The sequence below is a fragment of the Pelmatolapia mariae genome, linkage group LG15, assembly GCF_036321145.2.
Source record: "Pelmatolapia mariae isolate MD_Pm_ZW linkage group LG15, Pm_UMD_F_2, whole genome shotgun sequence".
NCBI lineage: Eukaryota > Metazoa > Chordata > Actinopteri > Cichliformes > Cichlidae > Pelmatolapia > Pelmatolapia mariae.
In genome coordinates, this window is record NC_086240.1 from 18,976,173 (window position 1) to 18,995,741 (window position 19,569).

Here is a 19,569-nt window from a genome sequence, read left to right on the forward strand (position 1 = left end):
TGTGATCTGCCTAGGAACACATCTTTGTCAGCACATAGTTTGGATCCATGGTCAAAAAACCTTACAGCTTCCTCCAGCATTAATCCTATGATTACTAAAATGACCTCTAATGGAAATGCAGTCTGTCCCGAAGCAGACATAAGCATGGACATGACTGAAGCTCAAACTGGCTACATTTTGGAAGGGGATGCAGGCACAGCTACAGATGCCCGTCTTCAGGATCTTTTTCCCACACAAAGCATACACCCCCAAAGTGGTAATGTCAGAAAAGCTGACTGGCAGAACAGTAAAGCAACTGTATTATCAAGCTGTAAAGGTATGAAAACGGCAAAGTTATTGGGCTTTTTTGTTTGTTTGTTTGTTTGTTTGTTTTGGGGGTTTTTTACATAGAAAATGTACAGAGTGCCTCGGTTAAGTTTTAATAATTATTATATATTGAAGTTATGGTCATGTAGCTGTTTCTCACTCAGTTTTAACATGTCCACCTTTAGGTAAAGAAAACTTCCTGAAGACTTCTGGAAACACAAAGGTGCAAAGACAGCAGGTGAGCATAAACATGTCTTGATCTTTTTGTTAAGGTTAGTTTTATTCAGGTAGCTGCACCAAATAATGCCTTTGTTTTAACAAAGGATCAAATAAATTTAAAGAGACTGGGTCATTTTGGTCAATACTTGCTTTACATTAAAGGCTTTTGTTTTATTTTTATCAAGTTTATATGGTTTCAGTAAGACATTTTAATTTTACTACAAACCTAAGATGTCATAAAAAGTCAATCAAATAGTGAGGCCTCTGGTCTGTGTGGAAACATATCTTCATGAACACATGTGCTCTGCTGCACTGTCTTTCTCAGGTTAAGCTTGATGTGGAAGATGACTGCAAAGAGAAGACAGTGGTTCCTGCTGATGATGCCCTTATGGAAGTTACACAAAGTCTCACAGTGAACATTGTCAGTGATTTAGAACTGCAGTCTCGCCAAGACACAGGCCTCTTACCTGCTAATGGAGAAAAGACAGTGAGGTTCAGTATAGATGATGCTGCCATGGAGGTGACACGAAGTCACACTGTGAACATTGCCACCAATCTAAACCTGCAGTCAGATCACAATTCAGACCTTTTACCCCCTATCGGAGAAAAAACTGTGAGGTTCAGGACAGATGATGCAGCCATGGATGTGACTCAAAGTCACACTGTAAATATTGCCACCAATCTAAACCTGCAGTCAGATCACAATTCAGACCTTTTACCCCCTATCGGAGAAAAAACTGTGAGGTTCAGTACAGATGATGCAGCCATGGATGTGACACGAAGTCACACTGTGAACATTGCCACCAATCTAAACCTGCAGTCAGATCACAATTCAGACCTTTTACCCCCTATCGGAGAAAAAACTGTGAGGTTCAGTACAGATGATGCAGCCATGGATGTGACTCGAAGTCGCACGGTGAACATTGCCACCGATGTAAAGTTGCTGTCAGATCACAGTTTACCTCTCAATGGAGAAAAAACTGTGAGGTTTGGTACAGATGATGCAGCCATGGAGGTGACACGAAGTCACACTGTGAACATTGCCACCAATCTAAACCTGCAGTCAGATCACAATTCAGACCTTTTACCTCCTGTTGGAGAAAAAACTGTGAGGTTTGGTACAGATGATGCTGCCATGGATGTGACTCGAAGTCACACGGTGAACATTGCCACCGATGTAAAGTTGCTGTCAGATCACAGTTTACCTCTCAATGGAGAAAAAACTGTGAGGTTTGGTACAGATGATGCAGCCATGGATGTGACTCGAAGTCACACTGTGAACATTGCCACTAATCTAAATCTGCAGCCAGATCACAATTCAGACCTTTTACCTCCTGTCGGAGAAAAAACTGTGAGGTTTAATAAAGATGATGCAGCGATGGATATGACACGAAGTCACACTGTAAAGATTGCCACCAATTTTGACAAGAAGTTACATCAAAATGTGGATTTTCCACCTACCTCTGAAGAGAAAACGGGGAGGTTCAATGCAAATGATGGAGCAATGGATATGACGGAGTGCCTCACTGAAAGTATTCCAAGTGTTTCTGCACCATACCCGGTTCTACCATTGCAAAAGGTTCTGCCCATCCAGGAAATCCAGGGTTTTTCTTTTAAAGTAGAGAAATCAAATAGTGAAGCCTGTGGTCTGCGTGGAAACATATCTTCATCAGCACATGATTTATATCAAGAATTTAAAAACTTGTCAAACACAAGTGACCCGTGGACTGATATTAAATCACAGGACAATGATATACCATCCCCTCAAAAAGCTACTGACCCAAGGGACATACTGATACAGCTTAAAACACAGAAACCTGCTATGAATACTGAAAGTGAAGCTCCAGGTTTGGTTTCATCTTTCATAAAGAAGCCAGTAAGTACAACCATGATGGACTGTACAGAAATCAATTTGAGCATGGATATGACTGAAGCTCAAACAGGATGCATTTTGGGTCAGACGTGCACAGATGACCCCCTTCAGCGCCTGTCCTCCACACAAGATCCCAATTCAGACCATTTGCGACAAACTGGGATTGCATCACAGAGGAGTGGTGATTTGGGGTTATCCAATCCTGATGACCAGGAAATTATGAATGTGCCAGATTCTCTTAACTCAAACGAAAGGGAGAACACAGAAGAACCTGAACCAAGAACTACAGCTTTTCTGATATCACAGGATATGGAAAGTTCACCCAAGGTTGCTGGAAAGGATGTGGATGCATTGTGCTCACGAAAGTCTAGACGAATCAGTTTAGCTGATATTCAGTCAAAAGTAAGGCGTTTGAGTCACATGATAAGTGCAGCTCCCGGTGCAGTCGTAACTGATAACTGCACTGCACCTTTGCATCATTTGGAGCAAGACCTGGAGAAAAACTCAAAAGATAAAACGTTACCTGTCACTGTGGCAGAACCAGAAGCTGAAATGGAATTGGTAAACACTCAAGACAATGCACGAGCTCAGTGTTTTATAGAAGCAGAACATCCCAGTGATGCTATTACTACAACTCCTTTCAGCTCAAAGACCAAACAGCTTATGTCAAGAATCTCACTGGGAGGCTTTAAGCCGAAACTGCCCCAAAAATGCAAACCTGATGAGTCAAAGAGAGTGAAATCTTCAGGAGAGCATACAAAGACGATCACCATCAACGTTGCCAAGGAGCTGAACAACTTTGATGATGATGTTAGTGATATTTACGATGAAGAGTTGGGCAGTTATGAAGATATGTCAGAAGCACTGGACACTAGGAGTCCTCAGAAAAGTCCAGAGTTCAACATGGTCGAGCCTGTAGAGGACACTGTGTTTGAAGAAGATGTTATTAACCCTGTTCATGGACAAAAGAGACTTCTGCCAGAAGATAAAACTAATGTGGGGGATCAAAAGAGAATGAAAGCATCCTGTGTGACTGTTGAAGTGGTAGGTCAGCTTTCTCTGTTTTACGTAATTTACCTTTAATATGGTTTCTCTTATCCCATGTGTTTTGTTTCTTCTTGTGCATTGCAGTCAGAGGTCATAGAGTGTGACAGTAATATAACTACAGCTCGTACGACCACACAGACAATAGATTCCTCCAGCAATCACACAGCCAGCATCAAATGCGAAACTGCATCTGAGTCAAGTAAGTTCTTATCTTTGACATTGATGGGCATCATTAAGATCTTGTATTCCTGAGTGAAATAATGTTTCCTTTTACATTATTATTATTAAATATCTTTGTTTTCTTTTGGTTTTGTTTTTTTAGCTTTTAAACACAGCTTGTTTGAATCTCAGCTTGAAGACAGTGCTGTTGATGTGCAGATGGTAAGAAGTTGATTTATTTGAAATCTGAAAATGTACACTTGCCTCATATTTCACTGCATTTGATGCCTTGATTACAGAAACTCAAAGATGGCACCATAACAGTCTTGGAGTTCTTTAAACTCTTCGGCATTGACTTTGTCATCCATAATCCTCGAGAGAGTGTCCTTCCTGGCAGAGTAGGTCAATCTTCTGTGTTAAAAATTACTTCCCCATTTTATACACAAAAAAAATATTATGTTATAGTGACTTTTTTTTGTTGTTTTTTCAGTTTTTGTCAGACACAGAGGCCTCACCAATGGATTTACTGAAAAACCAACATATCAGTCGTCCTAAACAGATGGTTTATGAGACGGATGTCTTTAACCTCACAGAAAAGGTTGAAGGGTATGTGCACTTCAAGTTTTATAACATATACTGTACACATGATTAAACCTACAGAAATATACTGAAAACATCAAGTAGTTAAATACATTTATTCATCTAAACTTGTGGTTTAGATAAGCGGTCCCCAACCTTTTTTGCGCCATGGACCGGTTTATGTTTGACAATATTTTCACGGACCGGCCTTTAAGGTGTCCTGGATAAATACAACAAAATAAAACCAGTACCGGTACCAAAAAAAGAAAATTTATTCATAACACACGGGGTAAGACCCAGAGAAACCGAGTGTAACCATAAAAAATAACGCTAAAAGCCCTGAAAACCATAAATTTCACACCTGAGCCTCAACACTTGCAGCCCGGTACTAAACGACTCACGGACTGGTACCAGTCCGTGGCCCGGGGGTTGGGGACCGCTGGTTTAGATGAATTGCGCTGTATCGCTGTAAACTCATAAAATCACAAGGAAAAACTGGGTGTAGCTTACAAACACAATTATAACTCGTTAAAAAATTGTACAATTCTTTTTATGTTTAATCTCAGACGTTACAATTGAAGTTTAAAAACATGTCTGTTTTGTTCTTTCTAGGCTGAAGGTGCGAATGCAGGATCTAAACAAACCTCTTAATACTGTCAATAGATCTTTGTGGGAGGACATGAGATGTGCTTCAGATAAAGAGGTATAGTCAAAGTGTAATTTTTTATGTGATATGTTTAAATTTATTTGGGCAGGATGAACATTAAGTCATTTACAGTATATATTTTTTTAATTGCAATGTATTTTATTTAACTTTATTTAGCTATTGGCCTTTGCTGTGCGCTTGTGTGTGACATGAATTTGGCATCTGTTCTCACATTTCACCCAATGCGGCTTTTGTTTGAATCAACAGCTGAAATCTTTCGGTGCTAAACTAAAGGAGAGAAATAACTTCTTCAGAAAAACAAGCAAAGTTCAGTCACATGAAATGAAGGAGGTTCTGTACTCAAATCTTGTGCAGGCGAATCTCGTAAGAACTTTCATACATTTAGAAAAAAATACTAAAATGCAAAATTGGGGACTTCTTTGAATGCAAAATTAAATTGACATTGTTTTGTTTTGGGGTTTGTTTTTTGTTTTGTTTTGTTTCCAGGAGGAGCAGCAGAGGTTAAGAGGAAGAATTCAGGAAGCGGATGAGATGATAAAAACTCTGAATGACTGTATTTGTGAATTAGAAACAGGTATAGCTACTTTGAAAACATGACTTTCCTGTTTGTGATATACCACCGAGTTTGCTCATTTTGTAGATAATAACTAATGTTTCAGTCACAAACATATGTATTTCTCTATCGTTTGGCTTTTGCTAGATGAAATCTATCGCAACGATGGTGCTGCACCGCAAATCTCTATGTGATTGCTTTTGTTGCTGGCACATTTCCAAAGTTGTCAGTAGTTTTGGTGGAAGATGATGACCTGTCAGCAAACCTTTCTCTGGGGGCACAAAGAGGTTGGATGTGTTGCTCTAGCCTAACATATTCTCCTTCATTTAGAATTTGCTGCAGTTGAAGAAAAAGGGTTTGAAGACAAACCAAGTCTGAAGTCGCTGCAGAAAGGTAACTTAATACTGTTTGATCTATTTGTTTTTTATTTTCCGTCAGTTTAATTGAATAAGTCCTAAGTGCCTTTACTGGTTCATTTTGTTTAACAGAAATGAAGAGAGTCACTGAGACGACGGCTGATAATGAGAGGTGGGTTAAAATTAACTATCTTTTTTTTTCTAAATTATGCAGTGAATGTTGAGAATTACCTGTTTTGAGCGGTCTCGTTTCTTTTCTTCTTTGTTTTCTTTGTTCCTGCCACAGACAAATATCTGAACTAGAGATGCAGAAGAAGCAGAATTCAAGTAAAGTCAAAAGGCTTCAAGCTGAGACGAGGAACCTGGAGATTCATATGGGCCTTCTGAATATGTCAGTTCCAAGAACATTTTTTACAGCTTAAGACCAGTTCTGTAAACAAATATGATAAAGTAAAACTGGTTTTGTACATTGTTTACATCAGGATGAATGAATGGAAGTTCAGAGAAATGAGGGACAACTGCAGAGTCTTCACTTTCCTCCATGAGACCATGCATCTGCAGCTGGTGTTTGAAAAGGCCAATGGTATTTCTTTTTTTCATGTTTTCTCATACAGTTTAAACCAGTTTCTAACAGTTGTGACTATCTTGTAATCATGGTTGCACCTCAGTCAGTAGTGTTCGCGCAAACCTTGAATAATATTAAAATTTAGATTTTGCTTAATTCTGTTGGTTTGGGGGGGGTTTTAAGACGCACTCTAATAACTTTGTTTTTCTGCTTTTGAAGGTGTTGATGCCAACACTGAGCAGAAAATAACACACATCACTTTTAAACTGGAACTCGATGGTAAGAAAATAAGTACAAGAAGCATTCTGTGATGGATGGTTATTAGATCTTTTCATCCTACCTGCCATGCTAAATTAATGGCCTTTGGCTACCTTTAATTGCACTTACTATGAAGAATATGTACTGAAAGCAATTATGTTTTCTACCAGATGAGAAGTCACAGTGCCATGCACGCCTTGTTCACAAATTGGTCTCCGAGTACATTGAAGGTGAAAGTTGCTGGGTAAAGAAATACCCAACAAGAAGACAAGTGCCAAAGGTAAGTGTAAATGAACACTTAAATGAGTGGACCCACTCCAGATACATACAAAGGACAGAAACAGGCTCATGTAAAATGGGCCAGATACTTAACCCCGAGTTGCTCCCAATGTGAATGCGTGTGATAAAGCACTAGAGAAAAGTGCCTGTGTTTAATTAGATCAGGGCTGTGGGCTGTTTCTCGCATACTTTTGTTGCATCCACAGTGATCGCCCCCTGGTGGCCATTAAAACAAATGCCAGTTTAAATTACTCTGTTTTAGCTTAAGTGATGAGACCCAGAAGATATGTCTATTGTTTATACAGTCTGTGGTAACGTATTTTGCCTGCTGTTGTTCTCAGCTGCTCCATGATGTCAGCCTGGTGGTGAGTCGCTGTCGTCTTCTGGGTGAGGAACTACGTCTCCTGAAACTGTGGGGAGGGCTACGGCTGGATATACTCGACATCAGCTGCATGGACACCAAGTAAGAACTTCTGTGCTTCACAGAAATGACAAATATTCCACTTTTTGATCCAAAAAATCATTCACATCTGCATGCAGTTTTGCATTTTGCAATACTGAGGTGTATAACATTCAATTATTCTTCCAGAGTGCACATTGTCTTCAGCAGTCTGAAGAAATTTTCCAAATTTGAGGTCATCTTTGCCATCTGTCTCATCAACCACTTCTGTGTCCTGCAAGTAGAGAGCTTTAAAAACTTAATTGGAAGCACAACGTAAGTAAAATTAAAATATAAATCAAGAAATTTAGATTTAAAAAACCTATTGTTTATTTAATGAATACTGACAGAAATTACATTTTATGGAGCATATTACTATTGAAGGTAACCGTATCAAAGAAATAATATGTTATTTTCAAGTATAAAGTTAAATTTTTACATTTTTGTGTATTTCTAGGATTCAACAGATTGAAGAAATTGTGGCTTCGGTCACTCCCGCCAAGAACCTGCTGACAAAGACTGTCAGAAAGATTCATGAAGTGTTATTATGTTCAGACCAGGAATGAGTCCAGGATCACATTTTGATTCTAGTTGTTTGTAATTAAACTCTGTTTTACTGTATAGAGGGGAAAAACTAAAAACTTAAATTCTTTTACAAATCAAATAATAAGTATAGTGTACAGAGTCTTAGTCTGGCGTTTCTTCTGATGTGTGAAAGATGTACTGTTTTGCTTTTTGCTGTACACACAAACAGTTCTCACTGTACAAAGCTGTTCTGTTTCTGCAGACTTTAATGTTCCAATATGGGCAAAAAAAATAAAAAGATGAACTGGCTCAAATGAAAGCTATGTTCAGAGTTAAAAGGATTTGCAAACATTGAAATCCCAAGAACTCTTCAAAAAAAAACAACAACCCAGCATTACTGACTGCACGATTATGGTCACTGTAGTTTAAAACATAAAGCCCTGTTATTGGTGTGGTGCAGTTGCCAGAGTTGCCTCTAGATGGTGGGCATTACCCATCACCTTTTGGAAGTTTTTGCTGAACCTCCCACATGTAAATATCAGTATCGCTTCATTTTGTTTATACTGAAATGATTATAAGCACATAATCTCTTTCCAGGCTTTTTTATTAGACAGCAGTAACTAAAATAAACATGCTTTGCATTATAATGGCTGTGTGAGTATTTTGTGCCACATTTTCACCCAATTTTCTTTGTGAGATGCATTTTGTTTGAAAATGGATCACAGTAAAGAGTAAAACAGGGTGTCGGTTAAATCGGCTGAAACATGTGACACGTGCTATGATCAATAATACAAATCAAAATGTGAAATTAGATTGCAGGTGAGTAGACACCACTGAGAATAATCCATCTTCATTAAGCTTAATTTAAAATTTCCATGACCTCAAATGATTTAATAAGTCTATGAAATGGTCAATATTCTCAAGTATTGCGAAGGACATAGGGTGTAAAAACTGACTTTTGCAAAACAGCTGAACTGCAAGCTTAAATGTGCACTTTGTGTAAAGAAAGCTCTACAAATAAGGCATCAAAATGCATCTTCCTGTGCAACTGCTGTACTTTGGTTAGACTTCGGAGGTCACTATGGGTCTGTGAAATATATGGTACTCTGGTAGCTGTTGCCTTTGTTCAGTAAAAAAAATCAAGATATTTAGAAAGTTTTGTCCCACATTTCAAATGATAGTGTTTGTCCTGAAATAAAACAAACCTTTAAGATGTTATATGTAGTTTGTAGGTAGATAGAGTATGCAGGTTATGGACCTATATTATATACTGTGTCCCTATACTTTAAGGCATGTTTGAAAAAAAAAAATCATACTATACTTTATCATACCAAAATTTGACTACTTTTTTTTTTAAATTAAGCATCCAGTTTAGGCTAAAGGCTGCTAAAAAGTGGAGCAGAGCCAGGATCTTGCCTGATCTGGCTCTGTTCTCAGCCAAGACATGACTGACATGGACAGTGTCCGGAGTTCATCTGAAAGGTCAAACAGCCAGAGACGAGCCTCTAAGAAGACGGATGGGGGTGGGCAATGACAGTCTACTCCCCGAGCCCCGACATCAAGGGTCAAAGTGGACGTTTCCAAACCGTCACCCTCGAGTGAGCCACAAGGGGAGATGAGGTCCTCCCTTCCTCCCCCAGGAACAACGGCTGCTGTCAAACCAAATAGAGGACAGCAACATTTGGGTCTCCTGACCTCCTGAGGGTCAACTCAATTTGATTTTAATCGATCAACCGAAGGATTTTTCATTATGTGTGTGAGCGATTCATTCGGTCATTAGATTATCATACAACACTGAGAACAGGAGCAAAGTTTTTCCTCAAGGTCGCTCTTGTTATATTATGTGATTGAATTTCACTTGGTTTTCTTTTTGTTTTGCAAATACCTGAGAAGAAATGTGGCTCAGTCATTGCTTTCTTTCCTGCTGGAAAAGATTTCCTTTCTAACGTATTTACCAGTTTATTGCAGTTATGTGACCTTCTTATTAGCTGTGCAATTAAGTTGTTAAAAACAGATTTCAGGCTTAATGTATTATTTGATTATATGGTTATGTAATTTGCTTTAAATCCTGTGACAGATTGGCAAGCTGTCCACGGTGTACCCTACCTCTCACCCTGTGCCAGTCAGGATATGCCCCCATGTGACTGACAACTGATTAAGAAAATGGATGGACTGATCGATGTTTTAAATCTTATTAGCATGGCCTTTCTTCACTGTCCATAATTATGTGTTAGATATTCCTGAAAAGTGCCTAATAATCCAATTTGCACAGTTATTTACATGGGTATTCATCACTGTAATTTCAGTGTTACCCCAAAACGAAATAATGGTTACAGCCACGTTCGGGTGAAAAGCAACTGAACATTTATTAAACCACCTGAAAGGTAAATAATTCAGATCAGTGGGCTTTCCTTTGTACTTAACACATTAGAAGACTAGAGTCAACAGATCAACCAGCAGCATACAATGATATGATGCTGCTGCTATAATGCTCACCAGTTACCAAGCCAACAACTTTGCAACTAAATACTAACCTGATGTTTGTTTAAAGAGTAAGGCATAACCGATGTAATTCACAAACCTATGTGCTCCTCGAGAAGAAGAAACCAAAATTAATTGGATTCAATCTCTCAATACTATGAAAGTCTTAGAGCTATAGTGCTTTTTAAAACAAGAAGTCAGTCACAAAGTGCTTTACAGAGCTTTTTTTTTTTTTAAAGGGTCAAAATGAACACATAAGAATCAGTACAATAACACAAAAACATTACCCAAATGCCTGTCTGAATTTTTTTAAGCTAGTTTTTCAAAGATACCACAAAGTTCCAAAAAGAGAGCTTTACAATGTTTCACAATTTTGGCGCTAAGGTTTGGAATGCACAGTCCCACTTAGTTTTTAGACAGATACGTAGAATAACAAAAAGGTCTACGGACTAAGGATCCAGCTTGAAGAAAAGTGGTGGGGTAGATCAAGAATATAAATGAGAGCCATAAAAGTAAAAACCACAATTTTAAATTGATACCTAAAGCTGACCGGAAGCCAGTGCAGACACTTTAAAACTGGTGTGATATGAGAGAATTTATGAGAGTAAGTTAAAAGCCTCGGAGCGATGTTTTGGACAGATTGGAGGTGATTAATTAGTAATTACCGCATGAAGGTGAGAACTAGAAGGGCATTTAGACACTTAGCAAATCCTCCACCAAGGATGATGCTGCTTTTAAGTGATGCCCCATCTTAGAGTTTTCTAGAACGTGATCGCGATCTATACCAAAATTTAATGGGTTAGTTTTTTTGCTGAAACATAGGCATAAAAACAACACTTCGCACAAACCTTTACTGATTTATAAAGAATTCATTAGAATATAAGATTGTGCTTGATTGGAGATGGTCCAAGCGAACCTAAGCATACGTGTTTCACATCTTTATATGAGATATATATATGAGATTAAACACTTTTTCTTTCTGGGAGACAAATATAAAGTCACATTGTGATTTTGGATGAAATTAGGTGGTAGCATGTTGTCACTGCACCAAAGGCCTAATTCTCTAAAGTGGAACATTTGGCCTCATGTGGCCTCATTCAAATCTATTTATCCTCTGATCTAGGAGCAGTATTTCACCTTAGTAACCCTATCAGTGTCCTCCACTGACATCAGAAAGATGGAAGGTTTGAGGTAATACAATTGGTTTTGGATGATGGAAAAGTTCATTGAGCATTTATTTGTATTTAGATCTAAATGCCGCCATCTGCCAGACACACTGGAGAACTAGTCCAGAAATAAAACATGCATGAAAATGAAGAACATAAGCACTTTATTTAGGTCTGTTTTCCAAATTTCCGTAACAAGAATAGGATTGTGTGTAACTTTTGTATATCCAGTTGACCGGAATGAACAAAAGGGTTAAAGATGTTTTTGCAACAGGGGACATGTGCAGGCTTTCTGCTGCGATAGTGCTTGTCATTTAAACTCTGAGTTTGTGTTGATGGTAGAGAGCCGTGTCACTACACAGTTTACTACTGAGCATTGTTGTTATCACCATCAGCCTCTCCCCACTTCCCACTCACAGCCTTCCTGCACTACTGCAAAGCTGAGGTTGGGGGCATTATTGTTAGGGGGCATTAGAGGGCGTTCTAATTGATCCTTCCAGGCAGGTAATTAGCTCTGATGGCATGTGCACCCATGGTGATGAGAATGACAGAGACATAGCCACGTCCTGCCCCTCACCCCAATCATCAACACACAAATAAAGACTATGTGACCCATGGAGTTGCCACATTCTCTGGTCATTCTTGGGAAAAGACAATAGGTCTGGCTTGTTAAAATAGGCTCCATCTCAGCGGGGGAACACAGGAGCCACAGCAGCTGTCCCATAGTATAAAGCTTCAATAGTCTGAGCAACCACAGAACCTCCAGTACAAAGATTTGAGTTTTTTTATACTTCTGTGAGGACATACAACATCTCATTAGGAATGAAATATTAAAAGTATTAACATAAACCTTCCCTAGATCTCCGCTGCTATGTGAGAATGTTAGAAAGGTTATTGTTCATAAAAATGTGATAATTAAAAGTCTGTTTTTATTTAACGGTAATTTTAAAATAGGGGTAAAATGTACAAAAAAGGGGATATTTGTAATCCAGGATGTGACATGTGATAGGACCAGAGGGATTCATCCAATGTTAGACCACAGCCATTATATAATATAGACTGTATATAAAAGATGAAAGAATGATGACATCAAAAGTCCTATCTTGGAGCCACAAGCTGGGGATTTTGTTGTTTTGTCAAAATCTTGAAGTTTTGAATGGCCATAATGAGTAGAGCGGTGGGCGTGACTAAGACACTGAGGGACACTCGTATTGATACTCGTATTGTTGTGATTGGTTAATCTGAGAGTGGCTCCACCCTAAAGCACCTCCTGTTTTATTCCTCCTATTTGACTCTAACTGGAGCCAGAATTTGTAGAATATACATTGGTTTCTTTCTGAAAAAAACAAACAAAAAAAACCAACTTAAAACTGAGCCAAACAACTCAGTAAATGTTTACTGAGGTCATAGCCGAAAGAAGCCAAAGGATCATTTTTCCAATGCCTTCTAATGAACGAGCACTTCTTTTTGCTACCACCGAAGTCGCCCCCTGCTGGTCCCTGGAAAGAATACAGGGTTAAGGCACTTCTACAGTGACTTGCAAAGAATGTAACATTCAACTGAAAAAGGCAAAAACTTTAGTCACGAAATGTTGAAATGTTATGTCAGAAAAAAACATTTGTAATAAGGTGGCAATAAAACATTGAGAATTTATGTGTAATGTGCAGAAAAATTAAATTAAACACTAAAATATGCAGTATGTTAAGATACAGAAGTTCATGTGATTAAAGTAATTATTTTGTGCTGGGGTCGGCCTTGGGAGACTCCAAGGATATATGAATGGAAAGGAATCCTAACTCACCTATCAGATAACTTCCAGCTGAGTTCAACTAAATCTGTATGTTTCATCCAACTGCCATTTCAGGTCTGTTTGTATTCACGGAAGAAAAACAAGTACCAGGAGCCCCAGCAACTGAGAGCATTGTTGTGGGTGAGATGCTTATTCTCTGGTAGAACGATGACATATAAGGAATCTTGATCTTGTACAGGGAAACACATCCTGGGGCACACGGGCAACAAAGCAACACGACAATGAGAGCTTCTTCTAAAAATATAAGAGCCTGATTGATGAAACTTGCCATTACAATGGAATCAGTTCTTGCAGAGGGGATTTCTTTATACAACCTACTAGGTTAGTGCTCATGGGATCAGCTATGGTCAGTGTGACTGCCAATAGACTGTCAGTCAAGGCAATTTGTTACAGTTTGTTTTCACATTAATGGATTAAATTAATACTGCCAGTGCAAAAAGTCTGGGAAAAGTACAGACATTCTGTACTTTAATAGAAGTGCAGATACAGATATAGAAAAATACAGTGGATTTACCCACCTGTAAGCAGTTGTAAGAGTTGTCCTGGATAATTTCCACCCTCTACACTGACGGTCTACTGTTCACACTGTCTTTATACAAGACAGTATACAGTTGGTATGTAGGTGGAATTCAGTGAATAAATCTAAGCGTCATCAGTTTAATTTCAAATCCATCTCTACTACACTTAATGTAACCTAACCCTGACCACAAGCACCACAGCCACTTTGCACCAGTCCAACAAACTGTTCTTTGCTTTAAGTCCGTCACAGTACAGCAAACTAACCTGTTTATGCATGGAACCTTTAATAACACAAAGTCAGTCAGTACACACCTCAGATCCAAGATATGATTTAACAAAAGAGGGCTTACATCTAAACTTTAAATTTTCAGTGTTTTAAATACCACTGAGCAGTCCTTTAAATACTGTCTTTTTTTTTTCTTTTTTTTTTTTTACATCTTTCTCCATCTCTGAGTGAAGTTATCTCACATTCACTTCTCTCCTTGTGAATACAGCAGCTGGAGCTTTAGCTAGTAACACATTGTGGGAAAAACTGCACACAGGCAGTTTGTGTGTTTGCTGATATTTGTTGAGCTGATAGAAACATTGCATTTTAAATTACTTGACTTAAAAAGTGTTGCTCCCCTTTATGTTTGCTCCTCTTCTGTAGAGCTAGCTGGATGCTGAAATACCACGACTACAGCTTATGGACATTTGTGCATAAAAAACGATGCCCACTTTAATCCCTGACTGTTGGGTTATAAATTATGCATAAATTGTATGGATTTTATCTCTTTCATCTCTTTGTATGCAATAACCCTGATGATTGATGCACCATTAGGATTGCCTTTCATGTTTCATGTACTGTTCAGGCTCAAATTGGTTTGATGTTTGAAGGCCCACAGTAGCTTGAAAGAATAACTTCTCTCACATGTCTTAACCCAAAAGTTACAAGTCTGTTTTGAAAATGTATGTTGTAGAAAGTACAGATATTTCTGTAAAAAAGTAAGCCGTAAAAGTAAAACGTTGTCAAAAAGATACCTGATAATTCTACTTAAGTACAGTAACAAAGTATTTGTACTTTATACAAATACTTTTTCTCAGTCACACTCACAGGTTTTCTGAAATACAGTCTCAAAATCCCTTATTAAATCATCCAAATCCAGTGAGAATTAAACTGAATTGTGGTCAGTTTGCAATGCTTGCTTTAATGTAGATGAATTGATGATGTAATGATTTTGGCTTATTATTTAGCATTATTTCATGTTTTCATAAGAACCAGGGAAGAAATAATCAATACTTTTTTTATTTTACTATTTTAACATGAAGTGGTGTTAAAGCTTTTCCAAGATGTAATAGCATGTTTATAAATCCTGCAGGTATGAAATCAATATTCATTCTGCCTTTCTCCCTCAGCCTTATTTTGCTATCTGAACTTGCTTCATGAAACAACTACCTGCTACTGCTAGAAACACAATGATAGTGATAAACCAAAACAGCCAATTCGTGAGGTCTAAAAGCCCACTGCTTAAATCTGACATTTAAGTCTCAAGAAAAAGTTTAATGTGTCACAATGTGAAAACTCCCGTTCTGTCACTCTTTCCATCCTCGCCATTTCATCAACTTCCCACACACCTCTGTTACACAGAGTTCACATTTCTGTGCCGCGTTATCGAGTGCCCTTTTGACACATGGGGCTATTTTGACATCCAAGCTTGTGTGGGAGGATTTAGGAGCGTCTCCTGAACAAGGCCGGCAGTGGTTGATTGTCCAGACTGCTTGGTGGACGGATACTGGTCATCTTGACCCACACCCTGAGCCCGCTAACATCGACGCAGCAGCCACCTTTGCTAAGTGCATTCCCAAAGGCCCCAGCCCAAATCCCTGCTTGACCCTGACTGATAAACTACGCTATGGATAGACCAAAGGAGAGCTTTTACCTTTGAAATAAAGGTTAGTGGAAAGTTTTTCCAACAACAAACTGGACTATTGTGACTCAAAATATGGGCCCCAAAAGATTTTTGTTCTACTCTTAACACTGAATAACGCAATTTTATAAATAATTAAATGCTTTCACAAAGCCGTGTTAATTTTTTTGGTTTATTTTTTCTACATATTATTGGGTGTGAATCATATCTACATAAATTTAACAAACTTTTATTTTCAATCAATATGCCATAAAATAGAAATATACTGAGTAGGATGAGCTACATGGACAGACAGAAAGACCAGGTTTGGTGACCTCAACAGGCTCCAGGTTTGGAGTTGTACATAGTCCAAGGAGGTCTGGCCTGCATCATCCGCATGCAGACAATAATTGGTCATGACTGAGAGGCTCCTGTACCCACATGTTCTTGGAAGAATGGAATTAACACGTTATGGATGCCCCGGGTTCTGGCTGAGGAGCTGATAAGACTTTTGGAGGCCTCTTTTACAGATTATGTTCAAATGAGGCCTCAGAGAGGAAGTAGTATCATTGGGTGATGGCATTAAAGTTCACCTTTTAGGAAGAAACAACAGTAAATATAAAGAAATATAAAACAATTAAAAAGTAAAGAAAAAAATCAAAATATGAGAGAAGATTTAGTTATCCAGCAACATTACCAATAAAAATTAGGATAAGATTTTGGGTCATTTATGATCTAACAATATTACATATTGTTACGGCTAAACGGGACCTTTCTTTTCCTATTGAAGTATTTTTTACACTGTTGTATTGTTAGTTCACATGAAGTGAAATAGTCTTTTCTATTGACCATTTATCTTATATGAAAGTATCAGTATAAGCATGTGAAGTGGTACTTATTAACTGAAACATGCAACTACCCTCTTAAAACAGCGTATTGTCAAACTTCAGTTTTCTTTCCTTCCCTTATTTCCACTTCCCAGAAGGAAATATACTTAAGAATGGGGAAAGAAAAGAAGTCTTTTGTTCGTATGGCACTGATAAATATCTTTTTAAGTAGTTCTGTATATGTCAACTGAAAAAAAAAACCATTGAATTTTTTTGAAAAACTTTCTACTTGTTGTATTTAACTTTTTAGGTTCCCATGAAAGTTGCAGGAATTACAGAGAACATCTTAAACATAAAAATTGGAATTTCTAACCAGCTCACACCACCAGCAGCCTGAATCAATCATACAAGGCTGTGCTTTTACATTACATATGCCAGATTTTAACCCTACCAACCAAAAGTTACAGCAGAAATTGACACTTGTCAGACCAGCAACATATTTTCCAGTTTTGGTTACCCTCCCAGAGAACTGAATATTTATTTATTTTTTATTTTTTGTGGACCTTTCTCTATAAACCCAAGAGCTGATCGTGTGGGAACAGCCAAGTAGTTCTGCAGTTCCAGACATACTCTGATATTTTGGCACCAACAATCACGCCGCTGTGAGATTTTAAAGGATAATATTAGGAAATTATGTAATGTTTAAAATTTAAGTCCTCCGTAAGAGCAGGTGAAGAGATGATTAGCTTGGTGAGAAATCAGTTCACACATTGATGGTTTTAGTCTTTTCACTATTTTCATGCTGACAATGATAACTAGAATTAGGCATATAAACAACACCTAACACCTGGCTTTTGTCCGCCTAAGTATTATCACTTCAGAGTTCCTGTGGATGTTCAGGTACTCCAAGAATATACCTTTCAGTGAGACAGATGTATCCTACAAACAGATGAAGGAACGACCTGAAAACACAACCCCTGCTACAACAGTGTTCTCCAGCGTGGAGGCATAAAAATATGGATTATTTCCAATGTTGTCCTGCAAGTGTATAACATTGTGTTTCTATGGTCACTTTGCAATCTCCCTTGAAACCTCTACAACTGTTGAGTACTGGCTGCACTTACTCTTGGTAGTTGACTTTTGTGCTTTTTACTTTTTTTAGACTTTACTCTCATTTTATCCCCTTTGTCATTTGCTATAGTCCCTTTGTGTTCACTTTTCTAAGTGTGGCAGCAAACCAGAGGCGGTGACTCCTGTACAATGCTTTAATTCAGCAGTCCCTCCCGTCTTATCGTGCCCTGCAGCTTGGCCGGATTGGGCAATATAAATTGAACTTGCCCAGCAGAGAGACGCCGGTTTCTCTTTTGGGTCCGCACATTGTTTCGTCTAGGCCTGTATTTATTTAGATGTAAATCAGTTTGCAAAAGTGTTACGTCCTGCCCTTGTGTAGTGGGCGGAGGACTGGTGCTCATTTGTTGGAGGAAGTCAGCCCCATCGAGATTGGAGCTGTGCAGATTGTTTTCCATTATAAGGCTGTTATTGATGTGAGAGGGTGACATCATGCTGCCTCGCCCTCACAGGCAGCGTTGGTGAGAAAGAGCCTATCTCTTATTCATTACTCAGCACAGCGAGGAGGATGGACTTGTCTTCATGTTTCATCCAAAAATAAGTTGAGTGGGGGTTTTAAGAGTCCCCCCTTCCCGCAAAAGGGTCACTCCAATAGCTAAACTCAAAGCAGAAGACTGGAGCATGGAGATTGATTACTAAGTACCTAAATTATAATATATGTGCTGTAAAAGCAATAGTTTAACATTCTGGTGAATCAAGCAGTCAAAGCTATAGCCAGGCCCAGAGAACAGACACATTTTGGCTGAATCTGACTCACTTACTGCACTTGCTAATGCTGAGGGGGGCCAGATGTGGCTCCAGAAGTCGTAAAGAAGGCTTGTCATGGATCAATGCAAGTATTGTGGGTCAGATGTAGCCCAAATGCCACAGCACACCTGGCCTCTGGTTCACACAAAATGGACCTGTGGCTGTTGTCATATAGCAGAATGACTTTAAGAAGGATGAATAAGACTTCAAAGTTCCTATGACTTTCAAAAAGCACTTTATCCACCAGTCTGAGCAACAGAAACCCATAAAATACCAAACCTTTCTTTTATGTTTCAAATCTAGAGTGTAAATTTTCTCACTTTTTCAGGGCATTACGGTTACATTTCAAAGGCTTATATTTACCAATGAAGATAGTTGAGACTATTTAATAGCAGTTTGAAAATTAACCTTGCACTTTTTTACAGTATGTGTTAACCAGTGGCGTAATCTTGCATAAAGAGAATATGCAATGCCATTTTTAGTATATGAAATATATTTAAGGCCATATTTGAACACAAAGAGTTGTCTGTCTCTCTATGTTAGTCCAGGAACAGATTTGCAACCATTCCAGGTTGTGCACCGCCTCTTGCCCCATGATAGCTGGGATAGGCTCAGCCACCCTGCACTGGATAAGCAGAAGAAGATAGATAGATGGATGAATGGACCATGTATAAAAATATGAAGGTACAGGAACCCTCTTTCATTAGATAGATTAAAATAGTGAACTACTTTCAGCTTCCTCTGGCAAAAAATGCCAGACAATAACATAAGTCATGCTGCGGCCTGTGAATAATGCAGTACTAATTTGAGACTGTTGGTAATAGTTATGCCACCTTTATGTGACCCATGACTGCAGACTGACACACAGCATAACCCTTCTTCTGTTTAATTCTTAGCTTAATCTTTGTAGATATATAGGTACAATCTAAATATTTTTTCCTGCATACTTCGCCTTTTCCCCCTTTTTTTTGGAAAGTCTTTCCCTCGTGAAGACAACATCTAACAGGCATGCAAAGGGGAACGAATTAACGGAATGCCAGCTTTATAATAAAGGCAGAGTACCACCATGTCCTGGCTTGCATGGCCGCTCATAGCTGGTAGAAAGCTACAGCTATGGGTCCAATCAGCAGCTGGTTACCCTATTTGAAGCCTGTTAGTACTGATCAGGGTTTTATGACAA

General features: G+C 38.5%; 1 protein-coding gene and 1 long non-coding RNA gene across 2 annotated transcripts; both read left to right on the forward strand.

The window, feature by feature from the left end:
* The first annotated feature begins 73 nt into the window (after window positions 1-73).
* Window positions 74-922, forward strand: LOC135933800 (uncharacterized). Its single transcript, XR_010573938.1, has 3 exons — window positions 74-316; window positions 492-544; window positions 851-922. It is a non-coding gene; the product is annotated as an uncharacterized LOC135933800 (long non-coding RNA).
* A 117-nt stretch (window positions 923-1,039) lies between these two features.
* On the forward strand, window positions 1,040-8,008 carry knl1 (kinetochore scaffold 1). The gene is made up of 17 exons (XM_065471971.1): window positions 1,040-3,442; window positions 3,530-3,644; window positions 3,768-3,826; window positions 3,904-4,002; window positions 4,095-4,210; window positions 4,796-4,886; window positions 5,097-5,213; window positions 5,337-5,424; window positions 5,734-5,796; window positions 5,892-5,931; window positions 6,046-6,150; window positions 6,242-6,342; window positions 6,544-6,603; window positions 6,753-6,862; window positions 7,203-7,324; window positions 7,451-7,576; window positions 7,758-8,008. The coding sequence occupies exons 1-17, from the start codon at window positions 1,040-1,042 to the stop codon at window positions 7,864-7,866; spliced, it is 3,924 nt and encodes a 1,307-aa protein (XP_065328043.1). The 3' UTR covers window positions 7,867-8,008.
* The last annotated feature ends 11,561 nt before the right edge of the window (window positions 8,009-19,569 follow it).

Excerpts from the sequence above, each read along its gene's own strand:
- knl1 (XM_065471971.1), top strand. The coding sequence starts at position 1,040 with ATGGAGGTGACACGAAGTCACACTGTGAACATTGCCACCAATCTAAAC. Across the intron at positions 3,827-3,903 it reads GTGCTGTTGATGTGCAGATG|AAACTCAAAGATGGCACCAT; the intron begins GTAAGAAGTTGA and ends CCTTGATTACAG. Across the intron at positions 7,325-7,450 it reads ATCAGCTGCATGGACACCAA|AGTGCACATTGTCTTCAGCA; the intron begins GTAAGAACTTCT and ends TTATTCTTCCAG.